Source organism: Trichechus manatus, unplaced genomic scaffold (assembly GCF_000243295.1).
Source record: "Trichechus manatus latirostris isolate Lorelei unplaced genomic scaffold, TriManLat1.0 scaffold00072, whole genome shotgun sequence".
In the NCBI taxonomy this organism is placed as follows: domain Eukaryota; kingdom Metazoa; phylum Chordata; class Mammalia; order Sirenia; family Trichechidae; genus Trichechus; species Trichechus manatus.
Genome location: NW_004444008.1, coordinates 6287712 through 6301854, shown reverse-complemented (window position 1 = coordinate 6301854; position 14143 = coordinate 6287712). Strand labels below are relative to the sequence as shown.

The 14143-nt window shown below is 46.8% G+C and overlaps 1 protein-coding gene across 1 annotated transcript in view; it reads left to right on the top strand.

Annotated features, from left to right (window-relative positions):
- The first annotated feature begins 418 nt into the window (after window positions 1-418).
- ICE1 (interactor of little elongation complex ELL subunit 1) overlaps window positions 419-14143 on the top strand; it is an 83943-nt gene continuing 70218 nt past the window's right edge. The window contains exon 1 of the mRNA XM_004380304.2: window positions 419-726. Coding sequence (XP_004380361.1) covers window positions 643-726 — 84 coding nt within the window. The 5' untranslated portion in view covers window positions 419-642. The remainder of the gene's footprint in view (window positions 727-14143) is intronic.

The following is a 14143-nucleotide window of genomic DNA, read 5'->3' as shown; positions in this document are numbered from 1 at the left end:
CCTTAGTCCTCCCTTTTCCTTCCCCTCCCAGCTGGGCCGGGGTCGAGACTTGGGGAAGCACTGCTCCCTCTAGGTACAAACCGCACACTTGCCTGTCCCGATCCGCGGTCCTTCCACTCTAGGAGGCGCCTGAATGACGTCATAGGCGAGTCATCGCCCCCATCAAGGAAGGTTATAGGTGTCTATCGTGAGCCTGTTTCAGGGCAAGCTGACAACTAGGGACTAAACTCTATCAGTGAAGAGAGTACACCGCAAATGCGTCTTCTAACATTGATTTTTCCTTTGTGAGCGCCTTCTCTGCCACAATAACGCAGCACCGGTTCCTACTCTTTTCAGGCCGCACCTCGGGCAGCCCCCTGCGAGGAGACGGGCGGGGCGAGCTAGGGCGGGGCGGGGCCCTGGATTGCCTGCGTCGCGCTGGGGGCCGCGCCGGGTAGCGGTTCTCGGCTGTGCCTGCGGCGGCCCTGGCTGGAAGAGCCTTTCGTCAGCTCCACGGGGACCTCTGTGCACGGATGGACCCGCCCGGATCCGGCGGGAAGCGGCCTGGCAGGCGGCGGGCCCGGCGGCGGCAGCAAAGGCAGGACGGGGCCAAAGCCACGGGTCCCTGAGGCGTGCGGGCCCAGCGGTCCCGGCGGCGGCACCATGATGCCGGGCGAGACCCGCTCGGCGGCGCCCGGGACGGCGGCGGACCTCTCGCGGTGTCAGGGCTGCGCCTCCCTGCAGCAGGTGCGGCGCCTCCCGGAGCTAGGGGCGCGGGGCTGTGGGGTCCGGCCGCGCGGTCTGCGCCGCAGCGGGCCTCTCCAGCTTCCCGGCCCAGGCTTCCCCTCGCTCCCCTTCCCGCTCACCTTCTCCAACAGTTATGTTCGGAACGGTTCCTTGTGCTTTATTTAAACTGGGGACCCGGAATTCATTCATCGGGTTGCGGTGGTGGTGTGGGGTGAGGGGGCGCAGTGAGCGCGTTCTGGAGCGCCCCCCGCTTTACCCACCACGACGCTGAGCTTCCCAAGGCTGACTTTTGGGTTGGAGAAGAGTGATGGATGAAATGCTTTGGGAAGTTACTTCTCTGACAGTACCTTTGACCGTTCTGGTCCCTCCCTAAGTGTTTGTGGCAGGGAGACAGGATCATATGTGACAGGCAGGTTGGTTGCGAGGGTCGTTAATGGGGGGAGCATTTTAGCTCATACCTGATGCCGAGGTAAATTTTTAATTGAGACAAATAATTGATTGGGTCAACCAAACTGCCAGTTTTTTTTGATTAAAGTAATCAATTTAAAAGCATCCAAGTACTGGAGGTTTTGAACAGTAGTGTGAATAGTTTATCCTCTACAGTGACAGAAGGGAAGCTGCTAGTGTCTTATTCCAGGTTTTATGGGGTAGATTGTCCTACCTGCTTGATGTCGGGAGTCTCAGGTAACTTCTTAATACCAGTTTCTTTAGTGGTAAAATGGAGTTATCTACCGCCACCCTTAGCTCATGTAATTAACATGAGCTCTAATTCTTGTGTCACTACTCTGGTCAGACACCATTCTAGGCACCAAGGATGTAGTGGCGAACAAGACAGTTGAGGTTTCTGCCATCCTCGAGTTTGCATAAGGAAGATAGATGTGTGCAAGGCTGACTTTAGAAAGCTTTAAGGGTTAGGAAGAAGAAGAAGGGGGTGCTGAATGGTGGTCTTGTCTCTTGTCTCAGGTGGTCAGGTTGGGTGTTGTTGAGGAGCTGACTGAAGAGGTGTGGGGGGAGTGATCTGGACAGAGGCAACAGCAGGTGGGAAGGTTCCTGAGGCCTCTGAGGAGCAGAGCAGGTCTGGTTGGGGAAGCATAACCGAGGGCTGAGTGGTTGATGAGATGAGATCGGAAAGGAACGCAGGCCGGGCAGGCCATCAGGAGCAGCTGGGCCTTTATCCAAAGTTTGGTGTCTGTGAGCTGATTCCAGACATTTTAAATGTTGGAGGTGGCAGGCGGGAGGGAAGACGTGAATGGGGGAGAACTAGTAGAATATCACGTTGAGCTGCGGTGTGTTGTCGTTAGGTGCCGTCTTCCGACTCCTAGCGACCCTGTGTACAACAGAAGGAAACTGGCCTGTACCATCGTCACAATCCCTGCCATGCTTGAGCGCATTGTTGCAGTCTATAGGCAGTTTAGTTTTTTGGCCTTAAACCTCCAGGAACATGAATCAAATTCTTTTTAATCTTTAATAGGTTTTATTTTTTTCTTTGGGTCCGTTCGTTCACTTGGTAAATATTTTTTGAGCAACTGCTCGTGTGTTAGGCACCGCTCTAGGCACTTGGGATACCGCAGGTGGGGGTGGGGAGCAGAAGTCTGACCCTTCCGTCCTGGCAGGGTGAGGAGCGGAAGCAAAGTAACTTATGTTAGAAGGTAAGAAGTGCACTGGAGAGGAATTAAGCAGAGAAGGGAAGAAAAATGAATGACTGAAGAAGGGGCCAGCGGCTGGTAGGATTTAGATAGGAAGCCCTGGGAAGTGCACACAGAGAAGATTATTCCTGAGCAAAGATTCAAGCGGCCTAGGGAACGAGCTCTGTAAATATCTTGGGAGAAAAGCACCCCAGGCGGTGGAAACATCAGTTGCGGAGGCCTCAGGCTGGAGCTTGCTTGGTGCACTCTGGGAAGAGCAAGCCGACTTTGTGGCTGGAATGAGTGTGGGGGGAGGCTTAGGAGATGAGGCCAGGAAGATCAGAGTAGGACGTGATTGTGAGGGCCCTTATAGACCATTGTAAGGATTTTGGCTTCTACTCTGAATGAAGGGATGAGTCATTGGAGGGTTTTGTGCAGGAGAACAACTGGCGTGAATTATATTTTACAGTGTGGATCTGTTCTGAAAACAGCAATAGGAGTGATCCTGTTAGAGCTCTAGATCAGGGCGTCTGCAAACTTTGTTAGGGGCAATATGATATTTTAGGCTGGGTGGTCTCAGTTCCAACTACACAGCTCTGCCGCTGTAGTGTAACAGCAGCCTCAGGCAAGACTTGAGGGAATGGGCGTGGCTGCTTACCACACAGGTGGAGGGCTGGCTTGCCGGGGGCCTCAGTTTGCAGACCCTTCCCTAGATTTTGGCACTTCATTGCATTGCAAATGGGCGTGGTTGCTTACCACACAGGTGGAGGGCTGGCTTGCTGGGGGCCTCAGTTTGCAGACCCTTCCCTAGATTTTGGCACTTCATTGCATTGCAAATGGGCGTGGTTGCTTACCACACAGGTGGAGGGCCTGACTTGCTGGGGGCCTGTTTGCAGACCCCCTCCCCAGATCATGGCACTCCGTTGCACTAGTGTGCTTTGTTGCCTGGAATGCCTTTTAGGGCATAAAGATGAACAGTTAGGACTGGAGTGACTGGAACAATTACTTCATTTTGAGAGTAAGACTGGAAAAATGGGTTTGTCGGAGATTACAGAGGACCTGAATGGTAACCGCCTTAAAGTTTGGTGCTTGTTTCTGTTAGCGTTATAGAGCGGTGAAGTTTCTTGCGTAGTTACCCTGCAAGAGCGGTGTTCGTAGTAAAGCCAACAGGGTGGTACGCAGGATGGATTGGAGTGGGTATAACTAGGTTTGGGAACTTATTTCACTAATACATACTAGTAGTATCAGAAGGCTAGGTTAGTTTAAAGTTGTTGGGAATGAGAATAGAGAAGAAAAAGGTTCCAGGTAAGAGAGGCTGTGCAGAATGGGCAGATCTTGTGTCCAGGACATGCAGGGTCCAGAGATGGCTGCCCCGAATGACCGCTGGAACCAGGGTAGAATTAGGAGAAAGAGACTATGAAGGAGGAGATGTTGGACACTTGGCAGGGATTTTGGGAGTGACAGCCGGACTGGAAAATTCCAACAGTAATGTTGTCTGTGGTGCACAGTACCTCCAAAGTACCCTCATGTACTTCCACATAAATATAGAGGAGGCCAGGTTAGATGGGCTCTGAGTTCATTTTAAGAACGTTATTTAGGGTGAGGTGGAGATGGGAGAATGGGGGAGTGAGTTCTGTTGCCTAAAAGGAACTTTGAAACCCGTTGTGCCAATTCCCGGGACTGTGTACCATCACTAGGGGTCAGTGAAGAGAACCCCACTGGCTTAAGCAGAGTGGTCTCTGAAGAGCGGCGGGAAAAGAAGAGTCAGGTAGACAAGTTAAACAGCGAGCGTTTTACAGAGGAAACCAGGAGCGGAAAGAAGGAGAATTACATAAAGACAGCTGCATTTGTCAGTTAGAGAGAGAGGATCCATCACCCTTAGGAAAGAAATTTCTGCATGTCCTGTTAGTACTTCAGCATGTACCGTACTTTAGTTAAACTTTTGCGTGAGAGAAACTGAACAGGTTAGCTCCTGTGAGAAGATACCCTGCTGTATGGTTTAAACACACCGAAACTTCTCGACCTTACAGAACATTTACTTTGTACAGAAGGCGCCGGTCTTGGAGCCGTGGCTTCATTCTGAGCTGTCACGCTAGGCTGACTAGTCTCTGTCCTCAACTGAGCAGTCATTTGCCTGCCCTGCAAATCTTCCTGTCGTGCCTTACTCCTCCCAGCCCTCTTTAGCAGTTGCTAAGATCACTGCTTGATTCAGGGGTGTGTAGATTGCCTGCATTTTGTGTGTCTTCAGGTCTCACAGATCCCCTCATGTCTGTTTTCTTATCCTCACTGGGCAGTGTTTGTCGCGCAGTGACCTAGTCTCAGTGCCCCTGTGGATTGCAGACCTTTGGTACTCGGATAACCAGGTGTCGGTCCTTGCCATGGTGGATACACAACTAAAGGAGCCTTAGCTTGGTGCTTGTGAGTCAGGCTGACACAAGTCAGTGGTCACTGTATTCGGGTGGAGGCCTGGGGCTGCTTTTTTACAAGCTTCACTGCAGAGCAGAACAGTTGAGCTCTCTTGGACATCCAGATGAGAGCTTGGAACACGTGGCTGTACTGTTTAGCTTGTGTAGCTACAATAGATGCAGTCAGTTTGGTGTTTGGCTGTCCTAGCACAGATCTGGGCCTGTTAGTACATAAACATGTACTGGACTCCCGTTGATACTTACGGTAGAACTGGAAGGCTGTTGCCCTTGAATGCATAACATTTAGCTAGGGAGAGAAAAGAACATTAACACATGTCAAATGATGTAGCAATACTAAAATGTTGTGCACTAAATTAGCATGCAATTAATTAGAAATTAGAAATGTGATAAGCTTTCTGATGTCAGTTACCTTTTTTCTGGGTTTTGGATTATTGTAGCATCTCTAATTTGCCAGTGGTTTGAACTTTGTCATTTGGAACTGGAAACATTTTTTTTTTCCCTAGACATACTGATTTGTCAGTGGTTATATTGCAAGGAATGTTCACAAAGTGTAACTCAAGTTTAGTTACCACATGTTTATTGAGCATCAGTGTGGACATGGTGCCATGCTGAGTTTTGGAATGCAACCATCGATAGAAGAGACATGGAGCTCGTGTTCTGGTCGAGGTTGCAGACGCGTCTACTGAGGTAGTTATTGAGATGAGGACACACTGGGTACTCTGGCACACCTAGCAGGGATGACTCTGCTGCACTGGTGTGCCCTCTGGTAAGACTTCATAGAGGAAACGAATCAAAATTGGGGTCTGAAGGATGATTTGCAGTTAAAGAGGAGGGAGCACTGGAGAGTATTGTAGGCAGGGGGGACATTGTATGCAGAGGCTTGGAGGGGAGAAAGTGGATCGCTATAGGTGAAGCACCAAGCCAAAGGTAGGCTGGGGAGACTGGGGTTTGCCTTCCTGGGGTCCAGAAGGCACCTACTGTGTTTTTTGTGGGTGAGTGTGCCTGGGCGTGGCCGGGGAGGGGAGCATTTCCACCTTACCGTCCTGTTCCCAGTGCACACCATGCCAGAGGATGTAGACGGGCCTATGTGACAGCTGAGGAGGCATACTGCTCCAGGAGAGACCAGCATAGACGTGGGTTTTTAAGGAAGAACCGGTAGTAAAAAGTTAGGAAACATGAGAAAAAGTGGCTTAGCATAGAGACTTCAAGGTGAACAAAGAGCCACGCCACCCCCAGCAAAGCAATTACTGTGATTAATATGATTTTAAAAAATAACTTATTTAGAAAGAATTTCAAACTATTAATAATAATTAGATAAAAGTAAGGTTTAAAAATCTATTAAATAATGTCAAGAAAGTTGCTAGAATAGTACAAGAACTCTGGAATTCCCTTTGCCCAGATTCACAAATTGTTGACATGTTATGGCATTTGCTTCATCACTGGTGTGCACACATGCACTTTATCCCCCTAAATATCAACACTCTCCATCATGACCAGCCCCCAGCCTCCAGATCAAGTTGTCAGCATTGGTACAATAGTACCATCCAGTCCACAGGCCCGGTCAGATTTTTCTTACAGATTTTGCTGTCTTTTTCCTTCCTGGTTCAGGGTCCTGTCAGTAATGTGTGTGCATTTCATCATCCTGTCTCTTCAGCCTCCCTCCTGCGGTCTTTCCTTGTCTTCCACGTTCCTGCATTCCACAGGCTGATCCTACCTGGCCTGTTGTCAGGCGCAGCAGCCATGTCTCAGAGAGGATGTCCTGCTCTTGTCTGAGGGCCTCACACCAGGAGGCGCACGGTGTTGATGGTTCCCTCCTCTGGTGATGTGAACCTTGTCACATCATCTTGTGGACAAATTCCTTTGTAATTGATTGAAACATATTTTATGGGAAGATATTCTCAGTATCCACACACCAGCTGTGGCATCATTGACACCTCCCCCTGCATTCATCTCTTCTGTGATGATTGGTACGTCCTGGGTTGGTACAATCAAGTACTCACTGAAAGCTTGGCAGTTCAAACCCACCCAGAGGTGCCTCGGGAGACAGGCCTGGTGATTTGCTTCCGAAAGGTCACAGCCTTGAAAACCTGATGGAGCACAGTTCTACTCTGCACACTTGGGGTTGCCATGAGTTGGATTCAACTCGGCAGCAACCGGTTAAGGTCCCTGGGTGGCACAAACTGTTTGCATTCGGCTGTTAATCGAAAGGTTGGTGGTTCGAACCCACCCAGCAACACCATGGAAGAAAGACCTGCTTCCATAAAGATTACAGCCAAGAAAATCGTGTGAAGCTCTTTTCTGTAACACATAGGGTCACCATGAGTCGAAATCAACTCAGTGGCAGTGGATTATGATGACTGCCAAGTTGTAATTCTCTGTTTCCATCGTTTCCCTCCAAATTTGTTAGTTGGTGTTCTACTATGAGGAAGAGCTTCTCCCCCTATTGTGTATGTATTCGTTCTTTACGTATACACAAAAGGATGGACTTAACAGATTCCTGTTTTATTCGATGGGTTGTAATTTATTACTACTGTTATTTCTTTTGATGCTCAAATTGTCCTTGACTTGGACAGTGGGAGCACTTTCAAGCTAGCTTCTGTGTCCTTTTGATATGTCACCATCAGCATTTCCTTACTCTCTGGCGTAATTCAGTGTTCCAGGCTCATTTTATGCTTTCCCTGCACCATCCCTCAAATCTGTCATTTACCTAAGGGGCCGTGGTTCCTTTTAGCAGAGGATGGCGTTTAGAAATGAAAATTTAGCTCTAGATACGCTCATTGCTACTATGGTGTCATTACTTTTAGCCTGTCATACAGAACAAAGACACAGAGTTTTTGCATGCATGTGTACATACCTTTCTGTATTAGTATATGTATATATAACATTATATAGATAATACATAATTAATATTATAATAAGTGATACTATGTAATAATATAAAATTTATACTATTATATAAATATGGAGCTTTGGTGGCGCAATGTTAAGAGCTCAGCTGCTAACCAAAAGGTAGGCAGTCCCTATCCACCAGTTGCCCCTTGGAAATCCTATGGAGCTGTTCTACTCTGTCCTGTAGGGTCGCTATGAGTCGGAATCAACTTTATGGTGACGGGTTTTTTTGGGATGTACATATATATTTGTGTAATATGATAATGTGCATATTATATACAACCTGTATTCCTCTCAGTTCAAAGCCGACCCCTCAGGGTTCTCTGCAGTGTTCCCATTTTACAAGTTTGTGAGTATTGTCTTCAGCAGTGAGACCCATCATACTCTGCCTGTTATCAGTGGTTCTCATGCAGGTGGTTTTGCCTCCCAGGGATTATTTCGCCAGGTGTGCGGACACTGTTGGTTGTCAGGCTGTGTTGGGACCCCAAGACCACCCCCTGGCTCAGTGGTCTGCGAGGAGCACTCTAGGCCTGGGCATGGAGTATCTGAGCTCCCAGCTGGGACTGACGGCAGTGAAAGGATACGATGCAAAGTCAGCAAAGGGAAGAGGCGTGTGGGGCGAGTCCAGGGGAAACCAGGCGCGAGCTTCCAGAATTCTCTCCCAGTGGAGTCACACAGGATGCGCTTCATTCCTCCAGCAATGAATGGAGACAACACATGCGACGTGTTGTCTACTAGGGAAGCTCATGAGAGACGTGGTGCCCAGGGTTTTTATGGGGGCTGGTCAGTTTGGTGGAAACCCTGGTGGGACAGTGGTTAGGTACTATGGCTCCTAACCACAGGGTCGGCAGTTTTCGAATCCACCAGGCGCTCCTTGGAAACTATGGGGCAGTTCCGCTCTGTCCTGTAGGGTCACTATGAGTCAGAATTGACTCGATGGCAGCAGGTTTGGTTTGGTTTGGGTCACGGGCTCTCTGCCCCATATGTTGCAGAATTTCAGATGCTCAGAGAGAGGGCAGGTATTTAGCATAAACCACGTGGTTTGTGCAGACAGGCACTGTGAGCTACTTTCTGTTTGGGGAACAGTGAGAACCCTCCTGTGGTCCAAGCTCCTGAATGCTAAGGGCCTACCTTGCAGGCAGGCCTTTGTAAGGATGAGAGTCTCAGGCCTGCCATGTTTTCTGCGCACATACCTTGGAGGGTGTGCTACTGGCATCTAGTTAGTAGAGACCGGGGATGCTGCTGATCATCCTTCAGTGCACAGGACAGACCCCACCCCACCCCCAACAGCAGTTATCCAGCCCCAAGAGTGTCGTGTCGATAGGGCTGGAGTTGAGAAACCCTGCTCCGTATAGTATACGTTCAAGCAGTTTACTGGTTCGCTTAGCATAACCGTCTTCCCTGACTACGTTATCGTCTTTCTGCGCCCTTCTCTCTTCAGGCCTGCTTGGCTGGTTCCTCCCCAAGGCTGCCCAGGCACCCCCCACTCCCAAGAGAAGGGAAGATGGGAGCATTGAGGGGGTTTCTCCTAAGCACTACTTGCCCACAGTGACAGGAGGATATTGTATGTGCGAAATTAAAATAGTCTGCGACAGGAAAGAAGTAAATAGAGGACAAATAATTTAAGTAACAGAATGGGCTACTCTGGGGGTTGTATTAGTGATAAAGTATAGCCAGAAGAAGTCACCCAGAAGGCAAAGAAAAACAAAAGATGGAAATAATGAGAGAAAAGCAGAAAGAATTGAAAATAAATCTAAGCCTTCAGTAGACATTGTAATGCGAGTTCCAGTAGGACAGAGAAGAACTGCGAAACAAAGCAATAATCAGAGAAACAATGCCTTAGCATTTCCTGGGAGGGGGAGCGCCTTTGGCCCACTTCCACCCCAGGAGCCAGGACACTCCTCAGGCGGAGCTGTTGTGATCAGAGGGCTCTGCTAACCTTTTGCAGTCTCAAAGATCCTTGTTTAGAGACCTTGCTTGCAAGTGACATAAAATTGAATCAAATTGGAAAAAACGTTTTATTAGGGTATTGCACTGTCTGACCAAATTTAAGCTGCTGCGGAGCCGTGGTGGGGCAGTGGTTAAGTGCACGGCTGCTAACTGAAAGGCTGATGATTGAAACCCACCCAGTGGGCTGTGGGAGAGAGACCTGAGGATCTGCTTCCTTAAAGATTGCAGCTGAGAATGGAAGTTCTGCTCTGTTACACAGGGTTGCTGTGAGAATCGATTACATGGCACCCAACGTGCAACCAGACCTTAGAAAAAAGTGTTAGCCACGGACTAACACTTGGTTTGCCGTAGGAAAACCAGGAAGTCGTCTTCCTTGCTCTGTGATTAGTTTTCCTAGTTTTAGTTTAGCAGTGGCTCGTTTTGTGATGTTTTTGTTTTTACCAGTTATATATGAACCTGAGGATCTCTGTTGGCTCAGTGGTTGAAGCCTTCAGCTGCTAACCAAAACATTGGCGGTTCAAACCCACCAGCCATTCTGTGGGAGAAGGATGTGGCAGTCTGCTTCCGCAAACATTTACAGCCTTGGAAACCCTGGGGCAGTTCTGCTCTGTTGTACAGGGTCTGTATGAGTTGGAATTCAGCCAACAGCAGTGGTTTTTTTTTTTTTTGGGGGGGGGGGCTATATGAAAATAGTTTAAAGAGACGGCCAGCTATGTTAAGATGACCAGCAGCTCTCCTTTCCAAGAGACAACCACTTAATTGTTTTCCAAGTGTATGTTCTTTAATGGACTTTCATATCTGTAAGTAAAATACTTTTATGGCTAAATGGATAGTTCAGAAGGTTAAATGCTGGACTACTGGCCAAAAGGTTGGCAGTTCAGACTCTCCCAGAGGCGCCTCGGAGGGCAGAGCTGGCCATCTGCTTCCGAAAGGTCACAGCCTTGAAAACCCTATGGAGCAGTTCTACTCTGCACACGTGGGGTCGCCATGAGTCGGAATCGATGCGATGACGACTAAGAACCACCACCCTCTCTGTGCAGAAGTCTGTTGCTCTCATTCTCCTCTGTTGCTGCCCACTGACCATCACTGTTTCTCAGTCTGAGTGGAAAATGGGCAGCGAGGCACAGTGACGAAGGGCACAGGGACACGCCTGCCACTGCGGTCAGTGGGCTCTGCTCCTTTGAGCGGGTCATTTAACCCCTCCGCATCTCAGTTTCCTCATCTGTGAAACGGAGGAAGTAATTGTGCCTCCTTCAGAGCTGTGCTGGTTAAATGCCATTCAGCCCGTGGAGCACCGACCCTGGCTCCCGGCACAGGTAGTGCTCACTGCCAGCCGCGCTCACTGCCGGCCGCGCTCACTGCCGGCCGCGGTCGCCACAGGAGCAGCGAAACTCAGGCCAGGTGTCTTGGTGTCATATGCAGTTTGCAGTATGAGTTCTGGTCTTGTTTGTTAATGCATGTGAGGTATTCAGGGTTTCCCTCCTCCTTCCACTTTATGAACAGATTACTCATAAACTGTTCCAGAAACCAGAAAGAGGGATGGTTGTCACTTATTTTATGTGCCACGCATCACCTTGTTAGCAAAGCCGGGCCAGGGCAGTAAGAAAGTATAGACTCCTATCGCTCATGAGCAGAGAGGAAAAAACCAAGCAGAGTATTAGGGGATTGAATCCAGCAGGGTGTTTATTTACTAAATAAGTTAAAGGTTACATAATACCCATTGCCCCTGAGTCGATCTGAGTCATAGTGACCCTGCAGGACAGAGCAGAACTGCTCCATAGGAAGGATTTCCAAGGAGCGCCTGGTGGATTCAACTGCTGACCTTTAGCTCTTAACCACTAAGCCCCCAGGGTTTCCCCTGAAAGGTTACATAGTATTCAGTTATTTTTATCCCATGAATACAAGACTGCTTCAACATTAGAAAATCTTCATTGCATTGATATGCCAAAGGAGAAACAAATAACACATTTACCCAAAATAGATGCAGCAATTTCTTTGGTAAAATGTAATACTTACACATGGTAAAACTTCTTAGCAAACTACTATAGAAGTTTCATAACCTGGTTAAAAGGTATCAACCAGAAACATAGAGCAGAGTGGTTTAGACCAATTCAGTTTAAGACAAGGATGCCTGTTTTTACTCCGGGTAGTCAACACTGTACTGAGCCAATTCAAAGGCAAATAAATGAAGTGTAAACATAAGAAAGGCTACAACTATCATTATAGGTGAGTGATATAATTATTTACATAGAAAATCCAAGAAAATCTGCAGATGCATTATTTAACACACTGTTAGATTTGCTTTCCAAGTATTTTATTTAGCTTTTTTGCATCTGCGTTTATAAGTGACTGTTGTAATATAAGTTTGCTGGAATCAAGATCAACAGACAAAAATCAGTAATTTTACTGCGTACCCAAAATAATTAAAAAACAAAAAGCATTCATACTAGCGATAGAAACGAAAGTTTCCGTGGAATAAAATCTAACAAGAGATGTAGAAAACTTGCATAGAGGACATTAGGGGCACAAGGATTGGAAATAGAGAAAATTATCATCGTATGTATTTTTTATTTTGTTAGATAGTGCCAAGTTGTTCTTCAGCCACTACCACCTATTATATGAGTTTTCATTATCCTAAATACTTAACCAGTTTATAATTTTTTTTTAGTCTAGTACATCCTTGTTATTTTAACTTGCATTTTTTTTATTCCAAAAAGGTGAAGTTTTTTTTTTTTTTTTAATGTCTTTTGGCCATTCCAGATTCTTCACCTGTGAACTGGCAGTTCATAGCTGTGAAGCCCCCTCATCACAAATGACACACTTGTTTTCTTACGATTGATTTATAGGAGTTGCTTCTAAACTATGGATACTTTGTCTCATGTATTTTAATGATTCCTTCAAGGTTGTCATTTTTTGGCTACTGTTTAACTTTATGGTGTCCAGTGCCACACAGAAGTTTAAAAATTTTCACATAGTGAAATCAGTTAACGTAGTTGCGCAAATGGCATTAACCAGCTTTTAATAAAAGAAAAAAAATATGAATGCCAGAAGAGATAAGGGAGATTCCTTGACCTCACTAATAATGAATTATGAATGAAAAATATTGCTCTCATGTTATCAAGGGTGACCAAAAAAAAACACACCAATACTGTTGCCGTGGAGTCGATTCCGACTCATAGCGACCCTATAGGACAGAGTAGAACTGCCCCATAAGGTTTCCAAGTAGCAGCTGGTGGATTTGAACTGCTGACCTTTCGGTTTGCAGCTGAGCGCTTAACCACTGTGCCACCAGGGCTCCTATCAGTTACAGTCGTCACCCACAGCGTACGTGTCTGAGCCTCAGCGAGGCTGCTGGAAGCTGAGACACAGAAGCTGTGGGTGAGGATTGTAACTGCCAGTGTGTGCCAGCGTTGAACGTGTAAGTACATTCTCTGGTCCATACCACTGCTGCTTGGACTTTATCCTCAGGAAAATCCCAAGTGAGGAGACAGGGAAACTCCTTGCAAGCTGTTAATAAAGACTTGACAAGAAACTAAATGTCCTTCAACAGAAAATTGTTAATTTGAGTACATCCAAACATATATGCGTATGCAGTAACAATTCTGAAAGGATGGAGCTTGAGAGTGGTTATTGACGGGTGATGGGATTACAGTTAGATACTTAAATGTGTGGAGTTTTTGTTTTAACAGATAAACTACATGTATAACTGCAAAGAAGATATAGATATTGCCATAAAGGAAAATGCTTCTCAGAGTCACTTGGGTTACATAGGAAAAAAATTCTCTTCAGATAGTCAGTAACAGTTGAGCACAGTCTGGATTTTAATGAATTATTGTTGAGTGTGAAAAGATTATTGTGATTGTTTCTTAAAAAGTCCTTATTTGTTAGAATGGAGCCCTGGTGGCACAGTGGTTAAGAGCTCGGCTGCTAACCAAAAGGTCGGCAGTTCGAATCCACCTGGTACTCCTTGCAAACCCTATAGGGCAGTTCTACTCTGTCCTGTACGGTTGTCGTGAGTCAGAATCGACTAGATGGTGATGGGTCATTTGTTAGAGATACATTCTGAGGTATTTACTGATAAAGAAAGGAGACGTTAAAGGAAAGCCAGTTAAACAGAAAAAAAAAATCAGCTTGTTTTGAAATCTTAGGAACATTTGAATCTTGTAACTAACCATGTTTTCTCTTTCAAATTGTTGCAGTTATTTAGAGTCAAATTTAGTGGGTCCCTAAAGTATAATATGTTGTTGTTAGTGCTGTCAAGTTGAATCCGACTCACAGTGACCCCATGTGTGCAGAATAGAGCTGCTCCACAGGGTTTTGGAGGCCGTGGTGTTTTGGAAGCAGATCTCACCAGGCCTGTCTGGCACCTGTGGGTGGGCTTGAACCACCAACCTTTAAGTTAGTAGTAGTGCTTAACCTTATAATCTGGGCCCCGTTTTAGTATTCCTATTCTTACCCCATGTTACTTTTATTATTTTCTTGTGTGTCTCTTTGGGTAGTCTTCAATCCTTTCAGAAACTATGCCGG